The sequence below is a fragment of the Heptranchias perlo genome, chromosome 21, assembly GCF_035084215.1.
Source record: "Heptranchias perlo isolate sHepPer1 chromosome 21, sHepPer1.hap1, whole genome shotgun sequence".
NCBI classification, from domain to species: Eukaryota; Metazoa; Chordata; class Chondrichthyes; order Hexanchiformes; family Hexanchidae; genus Heptranchias; species Heptranchias perlo.
The window spans coordinates 15,361,401-15,373,851 of record NC_090345.1 but is presented as its reverse complement, the minus strand read 5'-3'; the positions used below and the strand labels follow the sequence as shown (position 1 = coordinate 15,373,851).

Sequence of the window (12,451 nt, the reverse complement as noted above, 5' to 3'; positions counted from 1 at the left end):
AGCTAAATGACCTCATAGTTCAAGTTACGACTTATGCAGGTTATTAACTCCATAAATCTTTTCCATAACCCACTCTGAAACAATTGCCATTCTATTTCTACTTTTAATAATATTTATTGTGTATTCAGTCTTTTAAAAAAAACGGAACGTCAAGAGTGTAGACAATGGAAGACTGCAGTGTGATGTGTTGTACGGTCCAGGATCATTGCTGGAAATGCTAGACTTGTTCAACGTGGCATTGACTCCTACGAATGAGGATCTCTTCATATTTACTTTTAATTGAGTAAATTGGGTAAAAGGCCATAGCATATATTGCAGGCCACCCCAAAGGTTGAAATGGGTGGAAGAGAAATATAATGATGGATTCTTTCCTGAGCTGGGACTGCATTTTTCAGTCATCTGTTTTTGACTTGCATTTGTATAAGCCATTGATATACTTGTCAGTGGCTGTGGGTATTGTTGAGGGGAGTGTTTTGCGGCACAGAGCAGGTGTAGCTCAACCTGGAAGCCATGTCACCCGAGGAGGAGTGGGATTAAGTACTATAATGTGGAACCTGCTAATTTAACCTTGTGCTTTTAGATTCTGTTTTTGCAGCTGAAAATGATGCCAGTTGGCAGCATTACTTCATTCATGTCCCACTCTCAATGTGGGACCAGGAACATGGCATAGGAAAATGCTAGTTAGCATATCGTGTTCAATTACCACGGAATTTAAAAAAAATGTTGTTCACTAACTGCATTTTATCAGCACACCTGCGGTATAATATAATCTATCCAGTGTGGTGCTGATGGAATATGATACTGGAAATGTGCTCAAAGGAGTTTCAGTTGAAATAATGCCACAGTGTCAAAAAAAAGATTGTTCTGTAATATTCAAGGCTGCTGGTGTTCTGAAATTTGCCCTGCTCACCTTGTGGCACGGAGTTCAAAGCATCATCAGCAATACTAAAAGAACTGCACACACGGAAGAATGCACAGACATAATTATGCCCAGTCACAAGTGTGACTTTAAATTTCTGTCTGCAGCCTTGATGTTGTAGTATTGACCTGCTGGATGGGCAGGTTTAAAATTCAGCTTGCCAAAGACCAGAATACAGTGGCAGAATACGGCATCTAATGCGCCAGAGGTAACTGTTTATATTTACAGTGCAGGTAGAATGTACTTCTTGAGGCTGTACTTTGCAATCCTGGAGACTAACATTACCCCCTTAACACTTGGGCTCCCTCCAGCAGCAGCACTGTAATATAAATGCAACATAAGAGTCCTGTTAAAGAAAAATTAAAATGCAAGGAATGGAGGAAAGTGTGACTAAGTACTTATGGACACTGCCCTTTTAGCTCCGGACATGGGTCTACATTAAGCACAGATGAATGGGGTGAAAATCTCCTATCTGGTGCTTGCAAAAGTCCTAAGTCAAATGATTTTGAGTGGCATAAACACAGTTCATGGTGGACATGAATCAAAAACACAAAATTGCCCATTAGTCAGCACAATTTAGTATTAATTTTGCCGTCTTTATTTGCAAAGCCACAAGAAGACTGTTATGGGAGGTGAAAAAAATTCCCATTGCTGCAGAGTTCAACAGAGTAAAAGGCAGACAGTGTTATATCTAACCTGGAAACGCTTGATGCTGACACTGGGTGCAAAATAACGGGGAAAGTGTTCTATTCTCCAGCGCTACTATCTCTCACCTATGTGAACACAACAAATAGAACCTAAAGAGCAAGAATGTAAGTAAAATGTAAGTTTAAAATTCATACAAACACATTGCAATTATTACAAGGAGAAAATAATGTTAAGGGACAAATTCAGGTCTGGTAGGGGATCTATGTTCACATCGATTATGGGGCAGTTGTGCTTTGCTGAAGATATCTTTTTCTACTCTCTACTGAGCACATTATCGATGCAGCACAATTTGTGGAGGGCTGCGTCAAAGTTTAGAGTCCGACTGGATGGCAAAAATATCAACTAGGTGAAGATCAACAACAGCAAAAACTTTATATTGAAATGTTTCCCTGTAAGCCACTCAACTTAAATCTCTGCATTTCCCACTATGTACTAGACATTTTATTAAGGAATCCTTGTTCCTTTTAACAAGAACATTTCGTAATATAATATATTTTGCTGTTTGCATAATTGATTGTTATCTCCAAAGCAACTTCTTAGCTAAGTTTTTAAAAAATTACCTAGAATAATACTAGTTTACAGAATTGAAAATTATATTAAAGCCTCTTAAAGCATCTTCACTAGAAGGTTAAGATACTGTGGCCAATAATACAATGGTCAATGCCCACTGTGCTGAAGCACATTGGGTGTTATATCCCTGTATTAATGGACATTATCTTACCCCAATACAGCTATCCAGCACGTAGTTTGCTGGGAGTTTGTGCACAAAATGTGCTCAAGGTTCATCCAGGCCCCAAAAGTTATTTTCAATTAGGACATTTCAGGAGAGGCCGATGAGGAATTTAAAAATATTTGATCCTAGGCCTCTTTCTCCTTACACAGGCCACCATTATTGCCACTGTTTGTTTTTCTTTTTGTACTTCACCAGCCAAATCTTATAAGGGGACTAAAAATCCCCGTAGCTGGAAATTGGCAAAAATGGCAGCAATAAACAGGCAGCCAGCAGCCTTTCCATTGTAATTGGCACCCAACATCATGGCCTCCCAAACTCTGTTATGTTCCCAGCATGTCATCCACTGTGCACCAGGAACACCATCAAATCATGTGAATAAGCTGGCTTCCTATTATGTGTCAAGGTCAGCCGATTTGGATGCAGGGATGGCCAGTGATTCTGGAGCAGTGGTCTTGCATTATCGACCCCACTGTGTATCAGAAATATAAACTGTGAATTGGCATAATTAAAGATTCTTTTTAAATGTAATATTATTTGTTTTTCTAAAGCAACAATAGAGGCTGTGGTGACACAGACACTTGTAATGGGTTAGAGGCCATTGTTCGCAGGACAGGTAGCCACACAACACTCCGTGTCCTGAGATAGACTCTACTTGTTCAAAGATTTAGAGCATAAATAACATGACACATAAGAAACATAAGACATGGGAGCAGGAGTAGGACATATGGTCCCTCGAGCTTGCTCCGCCATTCATTAAGATCATGGCTGATCTTCGAACTCAATTCCATTTTCCCGCGCGATCCCCATATCCCTTGATTTCCTCAGAGCCTAAAAATCTAACGATCTCAATCTTGAATATAATCAACGACTGAGCATCCACAGCCCTCTGGGGTAGAGAATTCCAAATATTCACAACCCTCTGAGTGAAAAAAATCCTCCTCATCTCAGTCCTGTTTAGAGTGCTTCAAACTTGCCAGAGATAAGCCATACGACCAGACTTGCATCACCGTGGTTGGGGAAAATAGAGTAAGACACATGTTTCAGGCATTGTTCTGTGAAAAATACCCTTAATTATTATTTGGGTATGAGTCAGTACAGAAGAACCATTTGATCTTTGATTATCTTTCTGACAGTGACAGTAACAAGTTAAGTGGTTTATGTTGAAAATGAAATTGGTGATGCCAGTGAATTTTCCCTTTTTTTGACACAAAAAAAACTCAAACAGAAACCTAATACTGACTGCAGTTGATTCTTTCCATGCATTGCTGGAGTGACTGAATGTGGGTTATAATGCCTGAAGCAAAAGGCTGAATATATTTTTACACATTCCTTATCATCCCTGTAACCTAAGGAACTCCTGTTCATTTTGTGGATTGTGCAGTAGTCAATTTTTGCTTTATTTTACCCTTGGATTTGAATCTCTTCTTTTTTAAAAAAAATTCCATCGGTGCTTCTGTAATATTGTAAAATTATAGAGTACCTCTTTCATTGCTGATTGCTTCATGTTAACCATGTGACACCATGGACCAATCAGTGCATGCTTTATGTTACTCTAAAGGCATCATTATACCACAGGGACCAGTGTAAGACTGGTACCTGTTTAGAGTGATTCAAACTTGCCAGAGCTAAGCCATACGACCAGACTTGCATCACTGTGGTTGTGGAAAATAGAGTAAGCATTCAAATAACAGTCAAATTTTAATGTTAAAACATAGCTGATGGACTGTACGGGATCATTTTAAGCTTTGCTTTGCACCACATGCAGCTTGTGAGAAGCCAAAGCAGCACCTCCTCAAGGTACTCTCATACCACTTGCCTAAATTCAATTTGGGCAATTTCACACCTGAATTGCTCTAGGCTGCTCGCTATATGAAGCTAAAACCTGCTTTGCATCAATATAAATTATGCAGCATATCTGGCTTATAGGATGCTTAAAGAACAGCTTCTCTGTGGCGTTGTCCATGCTGTAACCTGTGTCTTGTGACAAGATCAGGTAATGGCCTCTGCTTAGTTGCTCACTGGCTTCAATTAGCAGGAAATAGTGACAAGCAGTTTCTCACACACCACACTTCTTCAGCCAATCGCAATTTCCATCTTAGTCCAAGGGGATAATAAAAATAGACACTAACAGATGTACCGTATGCTTTAAATCATCATTTAATTAGGCAATAATAATGGAACGACAAACCGTACACAGATTGGGGTTTTACCACCCCAGGGATTGTTTTGGCATGAGGTGCAGCTGAGAGCTAAAACAATCGCTGACGTGGCAGAAGCCCAGATTCACGTACCCCTAGTTGTTTATTATTGTCATTTGATCACTAGGTTTCTTCATCATATCCTGTTACAGTTTACTTTTTAATGGAGTAAATGAAACAGAGTTCAAGCTGTAAATGACAGTCATAGCAGCAGTGGGAAAATACACAAGAAAGGCACTATTAAAATTCCAAATGTACACTCACAATGAGTATTTGGCACTCTGATGGCCAGTCCCAGTGCGGTTACATTTCAATACTGATCCAACCAGAAAACTTCATTGTAACGGTTACTATGGTAGTAATTTATCTATAAAAAGATAATAGAAATATTTATTGATTATTATTTGACCCTTACCCAGGGCAACAGTTGGCCTTGGTGTTCCTGGCCTAGAGAGGGAAGAGTCAGCCAGTGTTCCCACTCCAGATTGCTATTCAGTGATCTGTGCTGCAAAGTGTGAGTGTATGGAGTTGGGTGAGAACAAGGTCAGGCTTGGCTGCAATGCCCACCCGCAATCAAATATTCTGCCAACACTCACGGCTACAGCTTACAAAGGAAAGGAAAGGTATCTGAGGATTGTCTGTTACCGTGGAAACCTACCCTAGCAAGAGTCAGTGGGTGGGACCTTCTTTGATGGAGATATAACTCTGGGAAGAGAGGTAAGACTTCCAGCCTTGAGATCATTTATATTTTGGAGGTTGTCTCCCCAGCCTCTCCAGGTGAGTTGTGTCAGATTGGTGGCACAGTTTTGCTGTGGTACACCTCAGAGGCCTGCCGCAATGTTGCGATGCATGCTGCTTCCGTGCTAACTACAGAAGTGTTAAAGTGGCTTCCTCTTTGGCCTGTGTGAGGTAACACTCTGTTAGTGCTTGCACAGGCCCTTACTCAATTAAAAATCTCTCGAAACCCATTGCCTCCCTGCACCCCCCCCCCCACTCCACCCCAATGTGTTTAGAATGCTAAAAGCCTGGGCCAAACACGTTTGTTGCATCCAACATTCAAACAAGGCAAATAGAAGGAAGTATGTCAGACGACATATTTCCCTCACTTGCAATCATTTCAATATACCCATCCATATCGGGCATACTGAATGACATTGGCATGAAATAGAATGGGGGGGGGAATTGGGGAGGGGGGGTGGTTTTAGGCAACAGGAAGCAAGATGGGGAAGAGGGATGGGGCAGATCCATCAAAATATTATCTGGGGGCAAATAGGAAATCCAGGCAAGTATCTTCAGGAGAGTAAAAGAATAAACACGTGAAATTGTAAAAACATTTTCCTTACTTCTTTGTCCTTAATATTCATTGTTCAGAAATTGTGCTATAAGCAAAGGACTATCTCAGTTCTAAATGATGCTGTACTGGTATAATGTAATTTTAAAATAATGTAGCACTGGCTTTCAGTTTAATTTTTTATAACAAATGCTGATAGAAAAAATGTAGTGTATTGTAGGGAATAACGTGGGCAAGTGGTTAGCAGATACCACCTAGTGGACACATAGGAATACTATCTGCTTGCTGCCTGCCACTTAAAGCAGCACAGGCTCGTTTTCCCACCAAAGAAAATGGGAGGGATGTTAGCAGTTGTGAAATAGTTCACACACAAAAAAAAAGTTTTCATACAATTTTCTGTTTCAATTATTCTCAGGTGCAAGTCTTTCAACACTAAATGGGTTGGAGAGCCATGTGGATGAATCCCTACAAGAAGTTTTCTCAGATGCCTTTTCTGCAAATGAAATTGTGCTGAACAAGTATTCAGCCATTATTTATATCTCTCGCAATGGTGGGAATACATATGAAGAAGTGAAGGAGGCCACGATATGTTTGAGTTGTGCAGAGAAGGCAAGCATGAAGTCAGTCATAAGAGTGGTTTAAAGTCAGCATACATATGATGTGTATTAGGGAAACGGTGTTTTGTTCTGAAGTAAGGAACATATGATTGGGGATTGAGTTTATCAAAAGGTTACAAATGCTGGGTGAGGGGAGAGGATATCTGGCATTCTTTTAAGACCCAGCTTCCAAAACGGTATAATGACATTGTTTGCTGGCATTCTAAACTCACATGACACAAAAAATTGGCAACCCATGGCTCCCCATGTGATGAATTGGCAATCTTTCCTGTGTCATAGGAGGAAGGAAGAAATTACAGATCAGTTCACTTTGAGATAATCGTTTCCTCTTCTTGTGGCTGGCACAAAAACGGCATTAATAGGGCCGCTGATGGCTCTGCAGGGTGTAGTACTAAGCCATACAGACCAGGAAGTTCCAAGATTTGGTCTTCAGTCTATGCTGAGTTAAATTCACAAGCTTTCGGAGGCTTCCTCCTTCGTCAGGTGAACGATGTGAAAATGAAATCCTCGAAATGAAATGAAGGCGATTTCATTTCGAGGATTTCATTTTCACATCGTTCACCTGACGAAGGAGGAAGCCTCCGAAAGCTTGTGAATTTAAAATAAAATTGCTGGACTATAACTTGGTGTTGTAAAATTGTTTACAATTGTCAACCCCAGTCCATCACCGGCATCTCCACATTATGCTGAGTTAGCCAGTCTCAGCCAGAGCACCACAATGGGCCTCTGTATCTAGAGTAGGACAGGGAAAAATTGGCCCAGGCTCATGCTCCTGATCATTAACTAGTGAACCCTGCTGGAAAGTGGGCCTGTGGGGACATCAGATGAGCACATAAGTGACTGTTTAGTTATGAAGGTCCATCTTGTCCCAGGTTCCATGGTCAAATTGCCCACCAAGACTCATTGTCTAGGCTTGCAAATGAAGAATGTCTGCTTGGTTGCAATACCAGAGAGCTGCTGATGCAAATCAAACTATACTCAAACATGAGTTGGTGCCTTTTTGGAAAAGGAAGGATCAGGGGAGAAAATTGCAGTGTCAACTGGGGAGCAGGAAAAAATTAAAAAATAATATTTAAAAATAAAACTTATTAAAGTGCTGGTTCTCAGTCATTAGCAGAAACCTCTTCAGATGAGTGGCCAATTGTTCAGAAATAAGAGTATCAGTCTCAAAATTGGGGTAAGTTAGAAAGCTTGCTGTTCCTGCAAAATATACCCAATACCAGCCAAAAGAAGCCCTTGTGATTAGAGAAGCAGTGAATTTGACATGGACCCTATCATGCAAAATTATGTTCCATCTATTCATTTTGCTGAAAACATTATGTTGCTGTCACAATCCAGCAAGACTGGTGATAAACCTACTTTACTGAATATTTGGCAACAAAATACAGTACAGCCAGGCAGAGTAGCCAGAAATATGTGAAACCACACTAAACATAGTTTTCTGGCCTTACAGAAACTATCTGGAAATTATGAACATTGGGAGCTATATTTAAAAATTAATATCTCAGAAGAGCTTATTTCAAGCATGAGTGATATTAACGTTGAGTTAAACTTAATACTGGAAAAACAATAAGCAAATAGACACCTGTACAGCTTAAGGATACCGAGGCTATGTGGTAGGTCAGTACGAAGGAAGGTGCAGCAGGGTGAGTCCTTCATTTGGCTGCCATCCTGAGTTTTCTAGACAATATGCACAAAATCCATATTCCCGTTCAACCATACCTCTGTTTTTCCCTAAGGTATTTTTCTGTGCTGACTGGTCTCTTCAAGTTATTTTTGTTGACAAATTCTTGTGTGCGCTGTTATCAGGCATCATTTGCTCTGTATGGAGCAAGCATGATGTTGTTTACTTGGCAATAAGAATTGTATTTTTCCACACAGGATTATTAGAATGAGGCGGTCAATAAAATACGAAATAAAAGTTGTAGGGTGACACAATGGTGTAGCCGACATCACAGCCCCAAAGAGCTATGCCACCCAGTGGCAGAATGTGGTAGGGTGGCATAATGGTGCAGCCACTTTAGAGCCCAAGGAACTCTGCTACCCAGTGGTAGGATGTGGGCTTCTGCTCTTGATTATCCACGCACTGAATTCACAATCTCGGCCTTGCTGCTGTGGGAATGCAGAGTTGATGCTGGGTTGTGCCCATAGGGAGGGAGGGGAAATCAGAGACAGAGCCCCCTCAGTGGCTCATGCACTTTGAGACTTGAGGCAGATCTCTTGGCCACCCTCTCAGCCAACGTCAGTGCAAACCACAGAAAAAATAAAGGAGAAAATACCTTTTTAAACAAGTCTCAAAAGGGTTTTTGTTCCCAGAAACTAAAGGTGAGATTGAATTCCATTTCTTGTTGGGAGTTAAGGGATTACCATTTTGTAAAGTACTGTTGAGTTTGGACATCTTCAGTGTTGCAGAGATATCCTCAATCAGACACATCAAGTGGAGGCCGAGCGGCTCCCCACAGGGCAGGAGAAAAAGGGGAGGGCGAAGAGAGAATCATTGTCAGAGGACTGGAAGTAGATTACCAATCAGCCCTGTCAGCCACAGCATGTCCCCTATTGAGCGGTGGGGGGAAAGGATGATCCACACAAAGAAGAGAAAATTATAATGCTTCAAAAAAGCACGAAATCAAATTTGTGCTGCCTCTGGGATTTTTTTTTGAAAAATGGATGTGTTATCTAGTATGTAGTTTGATACCGGCCCTGTATGTCATTTACCATGGTGCACAATCAAGGGTTATTATTTTATGCTGTGTTGTGGTTTTTATAAAAGGTTCATTAGACTATTTCTAATAGACTGAAAAGCAGGCACTAATTAAAGATAGTTTACTATATTACTCTTAATGACTTGGAAAAGAGGCTCTCAATCTAAATGAATCTTGCGTTATTTAGATTGTAATGATAGATGTTTAAACATGTCATAACCTAATATTTTCCATTATTATAAGGATATCAGAAACATCATTGTTTGTGCTTGTGGGTCAGACAGTACGTTAATGTTTGTTCCATTTGACATGGGGCAATTACAACATAGCCTTGCTTGAGTACATCTTCGGCAAATTACAATTGATTTTATGCAACATTGTCACAGCTTTTGCCTCAAGTACATTGTGTTATCACTTAATCTTGCGGAGGAAGTGGTTAACAGAAAACACGAGGTTTAGTAGAATTGGAAAAGAAACTTTGCCAGAGCGGACATGTATTAATCAGTGTCACAGGTGCTTATAATAGTCCAGCTAATTACTTCATTACTTCCCTCTACTCTACAGACCAGCTTGTTCATACTGAACAGTGTAAAGTTCCATTACCAGTGCTTACTGTGATGATTTTAACCATTCTGGGAAATCTCTGCAGGCCAGAACAAGTAGTTGCTTGTTTCTCTATTTCATTGGGGACTCCTATTTGTGCATTCAATCGTGTTTAGTAAAATCATATCACAGACTAAATTGTTGATAAAAGGAATATTTTCTATGTTATATTGCCTTTTAAATACCACTAATATGTGTTTTGCCATTCATTCTTTAATATGCTTTATTTTTTAAAGACGCTGATCTGTCCACACAAAATTGGTAACAACTGTGTGATTGCACTGCCCAAGAATTGCACCCACATTAAAATCAGCAGACCCAAAGCTCACATCATTACCATGGAGGCTAAGCTGTAAGTAGTCCCCTGGGGCTTGTTGTCCTAATGAATGCCAGACCACAAATTAATGAAGTTGCTTTGGAAAAACATTGTGATTTTTAGTCACTGAAGCATCAGTAAATCTGCCAGAACCAGGACAGCTGTTTATAGCTTGTTATGATGTCAATTTGTTTACAAATTAGATTTTCCTTTTTAAAACTTAATGCTTAGCTGCCACTTCATGTCAGTCATTATGAGCTCAGGATGCTTTCTGATGTATGGAAAGCTGGGAGGGGGTTCATTGCCTGATGTCACCTGAGTTCTTAGACCCCTACCATGGAATCGCGTGTAATTTGTTTTCACTGACCCATGCTTCTCAGTGGCAAGAATCTGTGGTTATCCTAATTGGTTCATGTCAGCCATGAAAAGCATAAGCCCCATCTGTCTTCCTTCTCAATGATATCTTTTTGTTCTTTGAAAAGATCCTGGTATCTGTTCTTTAGCAGAACAGAGCCTCTAAGACCTCGACTCGGGAGGGGTGAAAGCATATTGTTCCTTTGGAGTAAACAGCTATGAGATACAGAAATAAGTCAGGCACAATAAAGAGATAATATGCCCAGGGCAAGCCAACAGCTATATTAGCACAGTGGACTCGATTAGGAGCTTTGAGTTTGATTGCTGGGCTCGACTTGTAATTCTGTCCTAGTCTGGGCCAACTTGTCCAGAGAAGTCATGGCCTTGGGGTTCTTCCTGAACTGCTCAAGGACCCACCCAATGGAAAAGCATTTATTATCATGTACAGCCTGGAACTTCTCTACTTCACTGAAAACAATAGTAGATATAAGAGGCTCACTCAGGTGGAAAATAATTATAAAAATCAAGTGTTACTATATCAAAAAATTATGTGAATTTTTGAATTACATACAACTGTTAATGCTGATTTAATTTACTGCAAATATATCTACAAATTTATTCACGTGACAGACTTTCTACTAATTAGGCATGAACATTCAGATATTTTCAGACAAGATTGGATTTAGAGTCCAAAATATAGGTCCTCTGAATTTAAAACCCAAATGTATATTGAAACAACCTTTCCTAGCTTGTGCAGGATTTAGGTCTAAATGGCAATAATATTTACAACATGTTCCTCAGTATAGGTGAAACCTTGGTACGACTATATAGTATTTTCACCCAAACCAGCAAGGTTGGGTAAGCGTTGGTTTAACACTGCATACCTTCTCCTTATCAAACTACCAGAGATCATGAGATGTGAGATGAAGTTCTGTCCTACTCAGGACAGAATCAGGTTTGGCTGTGATAACCACTATGGTGTTGTAGCCTCCTGGCATTGACTGTCCAGGGTCACAAATGAAGAGTGGGAAAGACACCATGCCCATAGAACCATGTTTCAGAAAAGGAAGATTAAGGAGATAAAATTAGAGAAGAAATTGTTGGAGGATGGGGAGAACTGTAAAGTGTTTGAAGACAAAAGCAAAAGCATTTTCAGTGGTATGTAACTAAAACCGATTATCATGGTCAGATAAGATTGAAGAAATGTTTTTGACGAAGCCCACAGATGCAAGCCAGCATGAAGAAATCAAAGAAAGGGATTTCAAATTCTGATCAGAAATACATGTAGACAATTTAAAAGAAATGTGAAAGCACCGTGATTTGAATAGAGTACGTAAAATTTAGAAGATGGTAGCGGCTGAGATTTTTGTAAACACAGAGCTCAAGTGTCATTTCTGTTAGACTTTATGAATTGGCACACTCAGTCCAGTGGCACCATCTTTGACAAAACAGAACAGTTTTATATATATTTTGGGAGAAATATCAGAGATAATGGGAAAATACTTTGTTTGACTAATAACTGATTCTTACTATTTGGAATGAAATCTGTACTCCCACTCACATTTTAAAGACCATGAGCTCTTTGTAGGGCAAGTAGAATTTTCCAGTCCCAAATACCTTGGGGTTAATCAAGAAGGAATTTGTAGGTATTTCATCTTTCTGATCTTACTTTTTCCCCATTTTTAAAATTACTCAGTTAATTGTTCTTTCTTTGACACCACAAATTATGCACCAGCTGAAGGGCCTGACTGGCAAGCTGGTGCCAGGCCGCTTCCTTCCCTCACCTCCACCCAGCCAGTGCCACACCATGATTAGCCATCTGGAATGTCCCAGGGTTTTTTACTTTGAGCCATCTGCCCCAGATGCCATACAAGAGAATATGAATTCATTGTGTGGAGAATCATGATTGTGAATACTGATTGTATCATTTTGTGACACAGTACAGCGACACACAAACAAAATGGCAGTCGATTTCCTGTGTGGCGTACTCTGGGGCTAGCTGCAAAGTGA

The 12,451-nt window shown here is 40.1% G+C and overlaps 1 protein-coding gene across 1 annotated transcript in view; it reads left to right on the top strand.

Moving 5' to 3' along the window:
- The window catches only part of LOC137340384 (uncharacterized), a 156,856-nt gene extending 144,405 nt beyond the window's left edge, over positions 1-12,451 (top strand). The window contains exons 13-15 of the mRNA XM_068002804.1: positions 6,265-6,458; positions 10,008-10,123; positions 12,382-12,451. Coding sequence (XP_067858905.1) covers positions 6,265-6,458; positions 10,008-10,123; positions 12,382-12,451 — 380 coding nt within the window. The remainder of the gene's footprint in view (positions 1-6,264; positions 6,459-10,007; positions 10,124-12,381) is intronic.